The sequence below is a fragment of the Acytostelium subglobosum genome (assembly GCF_000787575.1).
Source record: "Acytostelium subglobosum LB1 DNA, scaffold: scaffold25, whole genome shotgun sequence".
Taxonomy (NCBI): Eukaryota; Evosea; class Eumycetozoa; order Acytosteliales; family Acytosteliaceae; genus Acytostelium; species Acytostelium subglobosum.
This window is the reverse complement of record NW_012236508.1, coordinates 156,475-173,927: the sequence shown is the minus strand read 5'-3', so window position 1 is coordinate 173,927 and position 17,453 is coordinate 156,475. Positions and strand designations below refer to the sequence as shown.

The 17,453-nt window shown below is 41.6% G+C and overlaps 5 protein-coding genes across 5 annotated transcripts; 1 reads left to right on the top strand and 4 right to left on the bottom strand.

Annotated features, from left to right (window-relative positions):
- Nucleotides 1-65: 65 nt before the first annotated feature.
- Nucleotides 66-3,882, bottom strand: SAMD00019534_100360 (hypothetical protein; the record flags this gene model as incomplete). Its single annotated transcript, XM_012894675.1, has 4 exons — nucleotides 66-1,318; nucleotides 1,406-2,172; nucleotides 2,240-2,848; nucleotides 2,972-3,882. The coding sequence occupies 4 exons, from the start codon at nucleotides 3,880-3,882 to the stop codon at nucleotides 66-68; spliced, it is 3,540 nt and encodes a 1,179-aa protein (XP_012750129.1).
- A 2,459-nt stretch (nucleotides 3,883-6,341) lies between these two features.
- On the bottom strand, nucleotides 6,342-8,152 carry SAMD00019534_100350 (hypothetical protein; the record flags this gene model as incomplete). The annotated part of the gene is made up of 2 exons (XM_012894674.1): nucleotides 6,342-6,468; nucleotides 6,537-8,152. 2 exons carry the CDS (start codon nucleotides 8,150-8,152, stop codon nucleotides 6,342-6,344), a joined length of 1,743 nt encoding a protein of 580 aa, XP_012750128.1.
- Nucleotides 8,153-9,037: 885 nt separating this feature from the next.
- Nucleotides 9,038-9,824, bottom strand: SAMD00019534_100340 (hypothetical protein; the record flags this gene model as incomplete). The annotated part of the gene is made up of 2 exons (XM_012894673.1): nucleotides 9,038-9,106; nucleotides 9,264-9,824. The coding sequence occupies 2 exons, from the start codon at nucleotides 9,822-9,824 to the stop codon at nucleotides 9,038-9,040; spliced, it is 630 nt and encodes a 209-aa protein (XP_012750127.1).
- Nucleotides 9,825-10,842: 1,018 nt separating this feature from the next.
- SAMD00019534_100330 (hypothetical protein) lies at nucleotides 10,843-12,759 on the bottom strand (the record flags this gene model as incomplete). The annotated part of the gene is made up of 1 exon (XM_012894672.1): nucleotides 10,843-12,759. The coding sequence occupies one exon, from the start codon at nucleotides 12,757-12,759 to the stop codon at nucleotides 10,843-10,845; it is 1,917 nt and encodes a 638-aa protein (XP_012750126.1).
- Nucleotides 12,760-13,339: 580 nt separating this feature from the next.
- Nucleotides 13,340-17,386, top strand: SAMD00019534_100320 (hypothetical protein; the record flags this gene model as incomplete). The annotated part of the gene is made up of 3 exons (XM_012894671.1): nucleotides 13,340-15,138; nucleotides 15,196-15,815; nucleotides 15,882-17,386. The coding sequence occupies 3 exons, from the start codon at nucleotides 13,340-13,342 to the stop codon at nucleotides 17,384-17,386; spliced, it is 3,924 nt and encodes a 1,307-aa protein (XP_012750125.1).
- Nucleotides 17,387-17,453: the final 67 nt, after the last annotated feature.

Genomic DNA, 17,453 nt, shown 5'->3' with positions numbered 1-17,453 from the left:
AACACAGATTGCAAAAATCCCAAGATATTTTTTTGGATTAGTTCCAATAATAATAGATATTTTATTTATTTTGTAGTTGTTTGATTGGATGAGATTATATGATCACACATGGCAACAATCTTTAGGTAGCCATTATGAACAGATAAATGACGTACAATTATAAGCAATGGGATTATATCAAACTTGACTCGATTGTATGGTGATTCATCACCTTCAAACATATAACAGAGAAGTTTGTGATGATTGAATTTGGAACATGCAGTGAAGATGTGGAAGAATGATGGCAGGTGTCGAAGTAGTTGTGTTGTTGTGCAACATCGTTGATGGACAAACTTCATAATGTCCAAGTCACCAGTGTAGCAAGCCCAATCTACCAATCTTGGCAAAGCATCACTCTTGTCATCATCGATACTGATATATCCCCTGTCAAAGAGGTGTGCCAGTGTTGACGTGTTGTTGCAACTCTCCAAGTTGATTAGTTCATGGATGTGGACATGTTGTTGTTTGGAAGCAGTGATGGCCAGATGTATCAAATAGTCAATTGACTCTGTATCGCTTTTTTTGATGCAAACATCAATCACTCCCTTGAACATGTTTGGTGTCATTTGGTGCACGACACAGACATCGTCATCATCACCTTGGTGGTTGTTGAATGTTGTAAAGTTATTGATGACCATCTTGATCAATGATAGTGACTTGGTTGCCGCCTTGCAGAGCAACAAGGGTAGACTCTGTACGTTCAAACATAGTGATGGTCGGCTGATGAGTTTGTCGGCCAATTCAATGATCACATCCTCGGTGATCATGCTGCCAGGCAAACCAATGTGATTGAACAATGGTAGTAATCCTTCTCCATTGTATAGTCTGACTGTTGGGTCCACCTTGAATATCTGTCTGATCACATCAACATCACCAACATCAATAGCATTCATTACGGCATCCTTATAATCATACGTTCTCTCTCTTGATAGAGTGAGTCGCTCATCATTCAACAACATATCGACAACTGCCTTGTTGCCAGACTGGATCGCCTGGCCCAGCACCAGGCCAAAGGGATACTTGATGTTGGGATGTGCCATAAGTCGCTCGATCAGCTCGGTTGATAGGATGCTTGGATGGATGTTCTGCACATCCGAGTATTTGTTGGGATCGAATGTTGATGCATGTTGTTGGATGGTGCACAGGAAGTCAAACATCTCCAAGTGTCCACACTTCAAAGCAGTGCCAAACGAATCCAATGGATCAATCTTGTATGATAGATTGGGCAGGCGGTCTTTCCACAACCATTGAGCAATGGCAATCTTGTTGTGACAGATGGCTGTCTGAAACAAATTGTAATATGTTATATTGGTTGGTATAGCTACGCGAAGAATCATCTGAAGCTGCTCCAAATCTCCATATATACATTGATCCAAGATATTGTTCAGTCTCTCATCGGGTCCTTCTAGAGAATCAACCCAACATCTGATCACTGATGATACATTGTGGTTGATCGCCTTGATCAATAGTTGTGGGAACTCTGGAGTCATGAGTGAGTGTTTGACTATCAGTTGGAACATCTCTAATGCCCATGGTTTGGTCAGCCATCCCTCTGCAATCATATTAACGCATTGATTGTAAGTTTCGCCATCACTAGTGTCCAGGGTTGGGAGTTTGATGAGTCCATTACTTTGAATGAGTTTGTTGAGGAATGATGGATGTCGGATCGATGCAAGAGTGAGCCGGTCAAGCTTGAGTGGTGCAGTGATCTTGACATACTGATCAAACAATCTCTCCCATTCTGGATGTGTACATATTGACAACCTCCAAAAGAATACTTGATGGTCTGTTTGTTCGCTGATGTTCATCAAGGGGTCATCCAGGAGGAGATCAATGAAGCGGGTGTCAAGCCTCTGGAATGCCCGTACAAGGAGATCATTGTTCGTCCTTCTTGAGGAGATGGTCTTGGAGTTGGCGGAGTAGTATGCTTTGATGAACCATTCGAACGCTCCATATTTGATGTAGTCTGAGAGGCAATGATTGTCCAATAAGTGTGCCCCTTTGATGATCTCCACACCCAGTGACTTGTGAATCACTCCAACTTGTCCCATAATGAGCATGCCAACCTTCCTGTCTCTGAACACTGAGTGAACCAATGACTCAAACTGACGTGAACAAGTCTTGGATTGAAGTCTGGGTGAAGGTGGGGATTGAAGTTAGTACATTGAATGAGTGATGGATGTTGGATTGATACACGTACAAGGGATGATATTGTTGTTGTTGTTGTTGAATGAGTGATTGTGTCGAATCGATCTGATCAGTGCACAGCTTGATCACCCTAGTGATACCATAATCGTAGGCTTTGTCAATGATTATATGAATGATTCGCAATCGATTGGTGACTGACATGTTGATGAATAATGGAGAGGCAAAGTAGAACTCGAGAGTGTGATGGGCACTGTATTGAGCCATCGACAGTAGTGCCGATTGCCCTGATCGTACACTGTCTGATGGTCCGAATCGTTGTTGAAGTAACTGTACAGCTTGTAGATTATCCTTGATCATTGCACATGATACTATATCATTAAGCAGACAGTCACCAATCTGGTCTGGTGTGAACATGTTGATGATGTGCTCAAACACTTCTGGTCGGTCATTGTACAGGGCACATACACATATGTTTGGATCATCCTTGAGACCCAACTTCTCCAATATGTACTCGATGCTCTCCAAAGATGATGCATCTTTTATGAAATTGAATGCTGCATCCTTGACTAAAGGATGTTCAATCTCCTCTCTGTCCTCTACCAACACTTGACATAGGAATGATATTGTATCTTGACGCTTTGATTGAATTGCCGCAACCAGACTGTTATGATCAAACCGTAGGTATAATACATCCATGAGCCTCTGCATGATTGTTAATGAGCTACCAGCGATGAGCAACAGGTTTTCACTAATGTAGCCTGTGATTCCATAGCTCATGTCATACCAAAGTGACTCGTGTGTGCAGTTCTCAATGAACTGACATACAATGTCATCGGTGATGTTACTGCCCGGCTTGCCAACGGCAGTGATCATGTTGAACAATGAGTCGTGGAAAGTGAATGATGGTCCAGGTGCACGTGGGGCGCTGATAAATGTAGCCATTTCCTTTGACATTGTTCGGCAGGTCTTGGCATCCAACTCACAGAAAGGATGATCCTCTTCATCCTCCTGAGTAAGAAGTGTCTCTACACTCAAAGTGTCATTGTTACGGATCGCAGACAACAATGTGACACTTAGACTATCTCCTGTTGACGTTAATGAGTCTCGTATACAGATCTCAGAAGACTCTGTGATTGTGTCATTGCCAACATGATGCTTAAAGAGATGTTTGATGAATGATTCATGGCCACGATCACGCGCCTCCTCAATCATGTCATCCAATTTATACTCCAAAAGTAGTCTGGCACCAACAGCAGTCGACTTGCTAAACATTTGGAACATGTTGATATCACCTGTCACAGCACAATGTTGTAGACATGCAGGGAATGTTCGATCCTTCTCGTGGAACTCTATGTCTGAAGGCATGTTGTCCATTATGTATTGAACACTGTCCAACATGTTGTTCTTGGTTGAGTGCAACAGGGCAGCTTTGAAGAGCTCAGTGAGTTTGAATAGACAGTTGAACTCCTCGTGTAGCATCGTAAGCATTCCAACCTTGACGGAGCGACGTTGATTGAAAGTTGGTTTGATCTTTTGATGTTGCTGGTTGACCACGGTTAAGTCGATGGTGATGAGGTGTTGGAGCATGAGACGTACAAATTGTATGTTTCCAGTGTCCATGGCAAGAGTGAGGTTGGACAAAGTGTCGCTGGGTAGTGGACGGTAGGCTGTGATCTCGAGGTATTGTTGAAGCATCTCAGTGTTGCCATGATAACATATAACTTCAAGTAGTTCTTTTGTTGTAGTATCAATGAACATTGTATATTTGTAGTTGTTTGGATGATTGATCAGATATTTGAATATGGTCACATTGTTGATATATATTGAGAACCATAATAGGTTGTTATTGTTGTTGTTTGTTATGTGAGGGTATGGGTACGTGATGTTGGAGACACGTTCGAATGCTTCGATGAACATTTGAGTGGCATTGTATCGCAACATCTCAATTAGATCACCATTGGCATATAGCTTGGCACCTTTGATCGTTGACTTGATATGAGGTACTTGATCATCATCATCCAAATTACCATCTTTGTTGGACCATCGACTATGAATATCGTGGACATCTCTTAAGATTTGTTTGCATAACAATTGATTGTGAAACACTGAATGTATACTATTCTTATTACTATCATCACCATTCATTATTTATTTGTTGTATATGTATGATTATCTATGAATGAATGTTCGAGGCATCCACTCACTTTTGAAGTTGACTATTTTTGGAAAAGATATGGATTCTTGTGGAGTGATGACCTGGCAGACTTTCTGACAACCTCATCATCAATATCATCTTGGTCTCGTCTCTTGACTCCACGAGTATGGGATATTGAAAGATTGGACAACAATCGATCACAAATCTCAATGATCTTTAAATTGCCTTGATATTTGATCGATTGGAATCTTACTGCTTGGAGCAATGGTATCATGTCGAACTTGACCAGTGATCGTTGGAACGCCGAATCTTTGCCATCTAATAGATAACTGATCACTTGATGATGGTTTGAGAAGGATGCATTCAAAATATGTTGGATTGTTGGCAGATATCTTTGAAGTTGCAATGGTGTGGCACATCGTTGATGAACACACTTGATAATGTCCAAATGTCCATTGGTGCAGGCCCAATCCATCAATAATTCCAAATCATCCTCTTTGCCATCGACACTGATATGTCCTTTGTCAAAAAGATACTCCAACACTGACTTGTTGCAATGTTCCAAGTTGATGAGCTCACTGATCTTTGGTGTCTTCGGATCGTATCTCCTTGGTTTGTACGATGTGATTGCCAGACCAATCAGATAATCGAGTGATTCCAAATCGGATCGTTTGACACTGCTCTCAATTACTGTTCTGAAATCATAAATTGACCCGGTGTCAATGACTGGTTTGAAGGTATTGATCACCATTTTAATCATAGACAGTGATTTAGTCGCTGCCTTTTGAAAGATATTTCGAGTCTCTCCAAATATACGCATGGTTTTGTCCAATTTGCACAGTATGGTGACCAACTCTAGAATCACATCCTCAGTGACCAAGCTACCAGGAACTCCGATTTTATCAAAAAATGAAGAAAATGACTTCTCCACTGTTTCGATTTGATAAAAGTTAAGATAATCGTAAGTGAACAAGTTTGGTGCCTTGTCAATGATCATTCTGATTGATTCCAAATCTCCTGCCTCAAACGCCTTCTCAACATGAGTGATTGATAGTGTTGTTGATGGGTCATTCATCAACATATTGATAACTGGTTTGTTTCCATATTTGATGGCCTCGGCCAACAACAGTCCAAAGTCCAAGAGAAAGTTGGAATGTGCCTTCACTCGTTGGACCAAGTCCACCGACATGATACTTGAATCAATACTATTGACCAAACATCTGTCGAGTAGTATCTCCTGATCCTTGTGTTGTTCATAATATGATGTGATTATGTCGATTATGAAGTTGAAGACATCCAGATGTCCTTTGGCCAATGCTGACTTTGTACACTCGAACAAGCTACTTGGTGTTGGGAGATTGTCGGGATCCAAGAGTGAGTGGGCCCTTTGGAGTATGTCCATTTGTCCATACTTTGCAGCGCTGATAAACAGTGCCGAATATATGATATTCTCCGTCATGGGGAAGAGTGAGCGTATAATGTCAAACAGCTCAACACGTCCATACTTGCAACATTGATCTAACAATCGTCCTCTTGACGCATCATTCATTTGTCGAATACCATCAACACAATGATTGACAATTGATGTGATGTTGTGTTCTATTGATCCTAATAACAATTGGAGTTTGAGATGTGGACCGATGATTGAGTGCTGCTCCATAAGTTGGAACATCTCCAGTGCCCATGGTTTGGTGAGCCATCCCTCGTTCATGTATGAGATGTGGTCCTCATTAACATTGGTGTCGGTGGATATGAGCTTGGATGGTTTGGCTCCCAATTGAATTAGTTTGCGAAGGAATGATGGATGTTTGATCAATGAGACGGTGGTGAGACCGATCTCATCTTGTGATGAGTTCTGAGTGGTGATCGTGATGTATTGATCAAGCAACCACTCTGATTGATTCTGGATGAGACGATGCGTTCCAATAGATATTGGGCGACATTGGACTCTTTGAATGACAACATCGGGTTGGTCAAAAGTACACTGGCAAATCGAATGTTATGATTGATTGCCAACTCTAGCAATGTTGTGTTGTGAACCTTGTGGGTTGTTCCAAACGGAGAATGCCTTTAGGAACCATTCCATTGCGTTATATCGTATGTAATTGTACAGGCAAATGATCATCCTGTGGGTGAGTGAAGTTAGTAAATGAGAGTAACTACATCCATCTTTAAGTTCAGTTAGATAACTTACATTTGTTGATGATTGGATGGTAATGTTGTTGTTGATGGGATTGCCAAAGCCCTGATATAATCAGAGCACAGTTTGATCACTCGTGACAATCCAAGTTGATAAGCTTGGTCCAAGATAGAGTGAATGGTTCGCAAACGATGTATGATTTGAATATTGGTGAATGTAGATGACTTAAAGTGGTACTCTAGTGTGCTGTATGCATTGTGTTCGGCCATATCTAGGAGTGTCCAGAGCTTTGGACCACGTACCCACCCGAATCGTCGTTGAAGTGATTGAACAATGTTTAGTTTGTTTGAGGTCATTGCATGCGATATGATCCGGTCCAATACCAGTTCATCAAGTTGATCTGATGTAAAAGTTGAGATAACATACTCAAACACTTCGTCATGTTGATGGAACGCAGCCCAATCACATATGAAAGTATCAGTCTTGAGTTCATTGGCGCGGTCCAGAATGATCTTGATATCGTCCAAAGAGTATGATCCATCGGCAATGAGACTGAATAGACTATCTTTGACAGTGTTGATCACATTCCTATCGAGTCGTTGTAATAGAAACATCACTGTCTTGTGATACTTTGATTGAATTGCCATCTTCAAACTGTCCTTGTCATAGTGCTCGCCATACCGATCGAAGAGTTGACGCATCACCTTGTCATCGGAGAATCCCGCAGCTATGGTCAACATGTCATATAAAAACGCAGGGTAGTCAGAATCCTCGCTATATCCATAGTCATGCCCAAAATGATTGCAGTTAACAATGAACTGGCAAACAATATCTTCGGTGATATTGCTGCCCGGTTTACCAACGGCACGGATCATGTTGAGCAATGAACTATTGTAGAAAGTCAGAGGTATGGTTCGAGGACTGCTTATCAATGTTGACATCGCCACCGACATTCTTTGGCAAACCTTTTTGTCCGACTCGAAATCATGATCATTCCATTGTCCAATTAATTCCTCGAAGCTAACCAAGTCATCTTTGAGGATGGAGGTCAAAAGTGTGAAATGTTCATTCTGTTGAAAGCTGGTTCTATGCAGGGGGATGGCTTTGAGATGCTCAACAAATGATTCATGGCCATTCTCCAGCGCACGTTGAACGAGTCCTCCAAAGTTGTCGTAGGTCTTGAGTAGTTTGGCGCCAGCAGTTGACTGGCTCAACACTTGGAGCATGTTGGATGAACCTGACGTGGCGCATTGTTGAAGAAAACTCTGGAGGACACCGATTGACTTTTGATCATAATCCGAGGGAAGGTTATCAAGTATATATTGAACACTGTCCACCATGTTACACCTGGCCGAGCGCAAGAGTGCAACGTCCCAAAGTTGTTTGATTCTGTAGAGACAGTTGAACTCCTCGTGCAGTACTTTGAGCATGCCAACCTTGACACCACATCTTTTGAACGTCATTCTGTCGTTGGCCTTGTCGTCAATTGTGAGATGTTGGAGAAGCAGACGAACAAATTGTTCGTTGCCAGTGTCAATGGCGAGATGAAGGTGTGAGACGGTGTCGTTTGGTATTTGGCGATATGTATTGATTGTGAGGTAGAGCTGGAGTATGACAAGGTTGCCAATTTGACAGATATGTTGGAGTTGATTCCTCATGTCCATTATCATATTTGAGTGTTTACATAGATGTTTGAATACGGTTGTGTTGTTGAATATTACGGAGTATGGGGTAGTTGTTGGCGACACTGTCGAACGCTTCGATGAACATCTGAGTGGCATTGTATCTCAACATCTCAATGAGATTGCCGTCGGCATGTAGTTTGGCACCTTTGATCGTTGACTTTATATGAGGTACTTGGTCGTCATCATCATGATCATGGTTGTCATCATTATCATACTCTGATGACGATGATGTTGCTAGACTACGCCATTGATTGTGCATCTCACTGACATGTCGAAAGAATCGATTATGAAACACTAAGTGTATACTATTCTTATCATTCATTATTTATTTGTTTGGGTTATAGTTATTATTATCTCTATGATCAATGTATTGAATGAATGCACGATGATTGTGGGGGATGTTGTTGTGAGGGAACTGTTGAGATATCTCTCAGGAGTGTTCTTCGAAAAAAGTATGACCATTATGTACTCTTGCAGACTTTGGTTTTGTTATGGCAGTAGTATCATCATCATCAACATGGTCATCATCATGATCTTTTCTCTTGACTCCACGTCCACTAGCGATAGTCTGTTCAGGTTGACTAGACGACAAACGATCGCACATCTCAATAACAATTAGATTGCCGAAATAGATTGATTCGTGTCTTACTGCTTGGAGCAATGGTATCATGTAGATATTGACTTGTGATCGTTTGAATGCTGAATCATTGCCATCAAACAGATAGCCGATAACTTTGTGATGGTTCACCAAGGATGCATCCAAAATTGGTTTGAGTGTTGGGAGATGTCTTTGAAGTTGTGATGGTGTCGTACGACGTTGATGAACACACTTGATGATGTCCAATTGTCCTTTGGTGCAGGCCCAATCGATCAATCCTGCCAACCGATCATTCCTGTCATCCACACTGATGTATCCTTTGTCAAACAAATACTCCAATACTGATGTTTTGCAATGTTCCAAGTTGATGAGTGAACTGATCCTCCAGTTGTTGTCGTTGTTGGACAAAATCATAAGTTGGATAAGATAATCGATTGATTCCAAATCATCACGTTTGACACTGATCTCTAATATCTGTCTCCATTGATCTTTAGTCACTCTGTTAATGATATCACCAATGCTGCCTCCAACCAACTTGTCACCTTCGTAGAATGAGGTGTAATGTTTGATCACCATCTTGATCACAGACAATGGTTTGGCGGCTGCCTTTAAGAGCACTTTGAATAAATAGGGATGGGAGTTGTTGTGAAGTTTGGTTGCAAACTCAATGATCACATCCTCAGTGACCTTGCTGTTGGGCTCCCCAATGTGATCTATCAAAGAGTCAAAGCAATCATCACTGGATATCTTCAACTTTGGCGCCATGTCAATGATCGCTCGGGCTGTGTCCAAATCACCAACTTTAAGAGCACAAATAATATGACCTGTTGACACCAATGATTCCGTTCCGTCCTTCATTATAAATGTGATCATATCCTTGTTTCCGGAATTGATTGCCAGTGACAACAACTTGCCAAAGTTGAATGTGATGTTGGGAATGGTCATCAATCGTTTGATCAAGTCAACAGACATGATCTTTGAGCCAATCTCATAGATTGAAAATGACCTCAATGTCTTTGACCTATCATTGTCGTCGTCCTTTGGTGATGGGATATTCATGATCAAATAGTCTACAACCTCCAAGTGTCCATTTACCAAAGGAGTTTGGAGCAACCCTAGCCAGTCTTTGGAGTGTCCAGTGCTGGATGATTGGACATAGTGAGGGTGGAGCTTTACAATGATATCGAGATGTCCAAATTGCAATGAGTATCTGAAAAAATTGCTGTACAGGCGCACGGGAAGGAATGGAAGTAGACTATCAATGAGGTCTACTCGTCCAAACTTGCAACATTGCTTTAGAAGTTCATTTGCAAATGATGGGTTGGATATATATTGTCGATCGATAGAATATATAATGATTGATTTGATGTCGTGCTCTGCTGCTTTGAGTAATAGTCCTTGGCGGAGTATCGGACTTATTAATGAATGTTGCTCCAGAAGTTGGAACATCTCCAGTGCCCATGGCTTTGTGAGCCATCCCTTGTCCATTTTGTTTACAAGTTCATTCTCTTCACTTGTTGATGTTGATGTTGATGTAGGTTTGATAATGACATTCCATTGCATGAGTTTGCGGAGGAATGATGGATGGCGGATATATGATATTGACTTGTCGTCAAGCTCAGGTGTTGATGTCTGAGATATAATCAGGATGTACTGTTCAAGCAACCACTCCCATTCTGGATGAGTGCACAATGATAGGTTCCAAAATAATGAACATTGAAGGCTTGTGTGATCATCTAACAACATCATGGGGTTTGCCAAAAGGGTCTTGATGAATCGCACATCATGCTCCATCGCCATGTCAAGTAATCTTGAATTGGGGTAAGTTCTTAATGTGGATATAGAGAACTCCCGGTGGAACAAATCCAAAGCACCATAACGAATGTAATCTTTAAAGCAACGATCGTAGATGAAGCCTCTACCCTTGATCATTAGTGTACTATCCTCACCTATGATATCATGTACTGCCTCAATTTGCTCAATGATGAACTTTCCAAGATTTCTGTCTCTGAACACTGAGTGAAATGCTATATCCAACCGTTGGCCAGTACATTCTTGAGCGTCAATCATTGGTGTATCAATATATCTGTTTGAGAAAGAATGAGTTAGTGAATGAGCATAACCACCCAATGATCTTTGTTGAACCATACTGTTGGGTAATGATTGGTGTTGTCGTTGAGATGGCCTTGATCTGATCAGTGCACAGTTTGATCACTCTGGTCATTCCAAGGTTATAAGCACTCTCCATGATTGAATGAATGGTTCGCAAACGATTGATGATTGGAATTTTGGCGAATGTCACTGACTTGAGGTGGTACTCTAGTGTGTTGTGGGAATTGTTATCTACCATAATTCTGAGTGTCAAGAGCGAAGGTCGATCAACAAGAGTATTGGATGATCGATTCGATACGAATCGTTGTTGAAGTGACTGTACAATGTGTAGTTTGTTCTTCATCATTGCCATTGTGAAGATACTACTCAACGCCTTGTCGTCCAATTGCTCTGGTGTAAACATGTCAATGACTTGTTCAATCACTTTATCATCATTATTGTACATGACATATTCACAGATCTTTGGGTCGCTCCTTATCTCAACCGGCACGTGATCCAGAATGAATTTGATCTCATCCAATGATCCTGACTCTTCACCAATGATATTGAATATTATACTCTTGGCATCAACGATCTGACCATGATCCATTTCTTGAAACAATACCTCTATTGTCTCACGACACTTTGAATAAAGTGCCTCTTCCAAACATTGCTTGTCGTATCGAATATTGAATCGAACCTTGATCTTGCGCATCAATGTCGATGAGAATCTAGCGGCCTCCATCATTGCATACATTAAATGTCCATCGTCTTCAAAGTCGTAATCCTGGTGTGAATCATGTTCACAGTTATCAATAAACTGACACACAATGTCCACATTGATGTTGCTGCCTGGCTTGCGAACGGCCTTGATCATGTTGATTATTGAGTCTTTGAAGACCAGTGTAGGTGTTCGAGGACTACTGAGCAATCTTGCCATGGGCTCTGACATTTTTTGGCAGGTTATTTGGTCCAAATGAATGTAGCAACAATTATGTATAAAAGACTCCACTCCCAAAATGTCATCCTTGTTGATCGCTTCCCTCAGCGTGGCATGGTGATCAGAATAGACCTGGGTGGACATTGTGGTGTCCTCTCTATTAGTTGTGGACAACTCCAGTGCCTGTCGAATGTGCTTCTCGGAGTTCTCAGTGATGGTGTCGTTGCCAACATGATGATCAAAGAGATGTTTGATGAATGATTCATGTCCACGATCTCGTGCCTGTCTGACCATTTCTCCAAGATCACAATCCTTCAGTTGTTTGGAACCAACTACAGACGAGCTTAACACTTGGAATATGTCGATGTTGCATTTTTGAGCACAGAGCTTAAGACAATTGGTGAAGGTTTTTTCATTCAATGAGGATGGCACGCCAGCCATGATATATTGAACACTGTCCAACATATTACACCTGATTGAACTGAAGAGTGCTTGCTCCCATAAGCTAGTGAAACTAAATAGATAGTTGAACTCCTCGTGTAGCACTTTGAGCATTCCAACCTTGACTGCATCTCGTTTGAAATGGGTTGCTCTCACCAACTCATTGGCGACAACGGGATCGATTGTGATGTGTTGGAGCAGCAGACGAACAAACTGTTCGTTGCCAGTGTTAACGGCATTGCATAGATGTGCCATAATGCTGTCGGGGAATGGACGATAGGGATAGACTATGAGGTATTGTTTGAGCATGTCCAAGTTGCCAAGTTGACATAGTTTGGACAGGAGGTCTTCTGTATCCACTCTAAGGTCCACCAACATGTTTGGGTGATTACAAAGATGTTTGAATACAGTTGCATTGTTGTAGAGTAGTGCACTTTGAAGCAGTTTGTTGTTGTGTGGGTAGTTGTTGGCGACACTGTCGAATGCCTCGATGAACATTTGAGTGGCATTGTATTGCAACATCTCGATTAGATTGCCATTGGCATAAAGTTTGGCACCTTTGATCGTTGACTTTATCCTGCGAGGTATTTGGTGGTCATCACTATCATCGAATGATGATTTTGTTAGACGACTCCATTGATTGTGCATATCATGAACATGACTAAATATTTGTCGACATAATAATCGATTGTGAAATACTGAATGTATACTATTCTTATTACTATTCATTATTTATTTGTTATGTTTTATTATCTCTATATATTTGAATTGAATGAACGAATAATGATAATATAGATCTTTTGAGATTCATGGAAATCCGCGGATGATGACTTATCCTTCCCCCAACTTGCTTTTTTCATTCATTCAAACATGGATAATTATAACAAACAAATAATGAAAGATAATAGTAGTATTCATTTAGTATTTCACAATAGAGTGTTGTGTAGATTGATCTTTAAACATGTTAGTGATATCCACAGTCGATTGATAAACCTCGCCAATGACAAGTACCATCACGAACGCATGCTTGTGGCTGGTGATATAATTGATAAAGTCAACGATCAAAGGTGCCAAGCTACACGCCAATGGCAATCTAATAGAGATGTTGCAATACAATGCCACTCAAATGTTCATCGAGACATTCGACAGCGTGGCCAACAACAACAACAACAACAACAACTACCCACACAACAACAAACTGTTATCAAGTGCAGTGCGCTACAACAACAGAAAGGTGTTTGAACATTTGCTCAAGCATCCAAATATCCGTCCTGACTTTGAGAGTTTGGCAGAACTATTCAGACGTGACAACTTTGATCTGCTACAACAATACCTCACACCGTTCACTCAGCAGTCGATCCACGAATGTCTGAGTGTGTCTGGTCTCATCAAGGCTGTGGTCACAGGCAACGAGTCACTGGTTCGACTGTTACTCCAACACATGACCATAGATATGCACTCAAATGGGCTCATCGACCCATTCAAGTTTATACGTGGTCGTGGCATCAGTGTTGCTATGCTCAAAGTGCTTCATGAAGAGTTTGGCTGCCTCTACTCTCTAAAGACTCTTAAAAGCGAAGCACTAAGACATAGTGTCAAGTACAACCAGATGGACAGTGTACAATACATCTTGGAAAACCATCCATCATGGGTAATTGAAGACCCGCTCATATCCTCCTATCTCTGTCAATGTGCCAAGCAAGGTAACATTGAAATGTTTCAGCTGCTAATGAGATCAGTGAGGATCACCAGGTACCTCAGGAATGACATTAACCATGTAGTCAAGGTTGCATGGGACCATGGTCATGTTGAGTTTATCAAGTACATCTTTGAGAAGTACATTGGTAACACCATCATCACAAAGAACTCTGAGCATTACGTCCGAGCATGCTTTGAAACACCTCCCAATCCAAGTTCAATGGACCCGGCAAAGCTTAGGGTCACACTGTTGGCAGCGATCCGACACGATGACCTTGTCAGTGTCGAGGCAAATGTCAATATGGTTGTGGAGCTAGACGCCAAGACCTGTCGAAAGATGTCCAAAGAGATGGCAAACGCAATCAGCTGCAACAGAGCAACACAGATGAGATTCAGCGGTCTTTCAATCTTCAACATGGTAAAGGCAATGGCTCAGCCAGAGAGCAACATCACGGCTGATATCGTTTCTCAGTTCATTGTGAATTGTAGACACAAGGTGCCCACTTATCTCAATGAGGCAATGATATTGGCGGCCGGCCACTCGGCCCAGGTGATGCAACTACTCCACACTCAACTCAACATTGCCTACAGTCCTCAATGTTTTAGACACGCGATCAAGAGGTGTTGTCGCGAGACATTGTGTTTACTCTTCCCGCAAACAGAGATAATGAAGGATGATGCGGTAAAGACTATGGCTTGCGAACTATTACAATGTGGATCATTGGACGATGTAACATTCTTGCTCAATCACATGGACTATATCAGACAGGATCCGTCAATATTGGATGATGCAATGTGCAATGATCATTGGGACGTTGTCGAATATGTTGTCAAGCTGTACACACGAGAGCAGTTGGAAGGCGTACCAATACAATCTGCGGTGGACCAGGCATTAATACAGGATAGACCAGACTTTATCCAATCACTTCAACAACTTTCTATCTTTGAACATCTAGACACAAAGATAATGGTTCGACCAAGTCTCGAGAATCTTACCCAACTGGCCAAGTACAATGCCTATCACTCATTGGAGTATCACTTCAACTCACCGCTATTCAACGGCATGTCGGTCTCACACCGATTGAGAACCATTCATTCCATATTGAACAAAGGTTATAAGTGTGGAGCAACCAGAGTGATCAAGCTATGCACTGATCAGATTGATGCATTGGTTAATCAACATCAACAACAACAAAGACAACAGTAAGTATCACTCATACAGTCATGTATTGATTTCATTGCTAATCAATCAAACATCAGACTACATACGATCGACACTGCAATGAATCCACAATGTTCATATCAGTTGGAGACGACTGTCCATTCAGTGTTCAGAGACAGGAAGCTTGGAATGTTTATAATGGAACATGTTGGATTGGTACACAAGTCACTTGGTGTGGAGAGTGATCAAGTGATCAAAGGCTCAAAGTTGTTGGAAAATCATTGTTTGATAGATTATATCCAGTATGGTGCAACGGAATGGTTCCTACAATCATACACCTCTCGAACATTTGATAACAACACTATTGTGAACACAGAACTACTAGATATGGCCTATACGATGTGTGACCAACGAGCTGTCGACGTACTTATGGCCAATACAAGAATGTCTATTGCACGTCGCAGCGCTACTTTTGTCAAGAATGTATCGACATGCACTCATCCTGAATGGGAGAGATTGTTTGATCAGTATGTCCTCATCACTTTTCAGTCTGGTCGACTGGAGATCCCCTTGGATTTTGTCCAACATCCATCTTTCCTTCGCAAGCTCATACAATGTGATGCCAAACTCGACACCTCCAAATACACAGAAGTCGAGAACCTTTCCTGGATCACCAAACCATGGGCATTGGAAAAGGTCGAGTTACTGGATCAACATGGTATCTTGTCATATGACGACCACCTAAGGATATGTATCTACGCGATCAATCACAACATTACATCAGTCTTTCGGTACTTTGTCGAATCGACTGCAATGACACGATTGTTTGAGGATAGATCAGGCTATGTCCAATCATTTATCAATGAAATATGCTCTTGTGGACGAGGGGACTATCTGGACTTGGTACTCAGTCGTATTCGCCTAGAAGATCAATCGTTCAGTCTAGAGTCATCCCTTTCGTGCTCAATCAGTCATGGACATCTTGCAATGGTGGAGAGGATATTCAATGAGCTAAAGGCTTTTGGAACAATCATGGCGACTGATTTCATCTTAGTAGCATTGTCCCAACAACACTTGGGAGTTGCCAACTTCATCCTCGATCAACTGCCTTCCGATCGAATCAAATCAATCAACATTTTGGTGATCAATTCAAATCTGTTGTCGGTTGACCTAATTGAGCGACTGATGGCCATTCCCCAAATCATTCTTAATTGTAAGAATATCTTGGGTAATGCCATCAAGATTGGAAACAAAGTGTTGGTCGATAAGTTGTTGGAGGAGAGTAACAATGACAAATGGAAGACTCTCATATCAGATTATCGTGGAGCTCTGTCATGTGCAATTGAGAAGCGTGACATGGAGCTAGTCAAGAGGATCATGGCCAAGGATCAAACAATCAAACCAACCATAGATCACCTTTGTTCTTTGCTTGAAGTTGTTGGATTACCCGGAGACAACAAGATATCAATGGAGTCATTCATCGAGTTTGCCAACATTGTGAATCCAGAACCAAGGTCATTTTCTTCGAGGAATATTGTCAGATTGCTGTTGATCGCATCATCAAAGTCAATATCGGTCATTAAGTGGATCATCAATCACTTTACCACATACACCAATGATGAAGACAGTCACCCAAACAGTGTCGTCCACAACATGAGCTGCAGAGACTTGGAATCGATGATGAACAACTGCTACAAGCAAAGTGACTTTGAATCGATCGATTATGTTGTTCAGCTCGCCTCGGTTACCAAACACAAGTTAATCAACATCATCAAGGTGGAGAACTGTAACGCTTCAGTTCTGGCACATCTCTTTGACAAGGGATACATTAGTGTGGATGACATTGTCAATGACAAGACGCAATCACTGACACGCTTGGTGGATTATTCTATGGTCAGAGGAGATACTGACATCATCCGTGTTGTGTATCAGAACTGCACAAGTCCATCACAGCTCAAACGTTATCTTCCATCACTTCGCCGTATCAACGACGCCACCAAAAGGAACTATCACCAATTGTTATGTTACTTGTTTGAGGGAGACCGTGCCAGTGAATCAACCTCACCATTTGAACGAGTTGGATGGAAGCCAAACATGTTGGTCCCATTGCTCAATTCAATCCGTCACAAGTCTTGCCGTGGAGGCAATCTCAAAATCATAGCAATGTGCGATCGTCTTTTGGCCTCATACGGAAAGACTTCACTGACTACTGGCGCTATATTGAAGAGGCGTGAACTTGAAGAGATGATCGATAATAACCCTTCACAACATAAGGTCATTAAACTTTGAACCCTTACCCTTACCCTTGCCCTTGCCCTTACCCTTGCCCACAAGTGTAAAAAAAGAGTGAAATTTC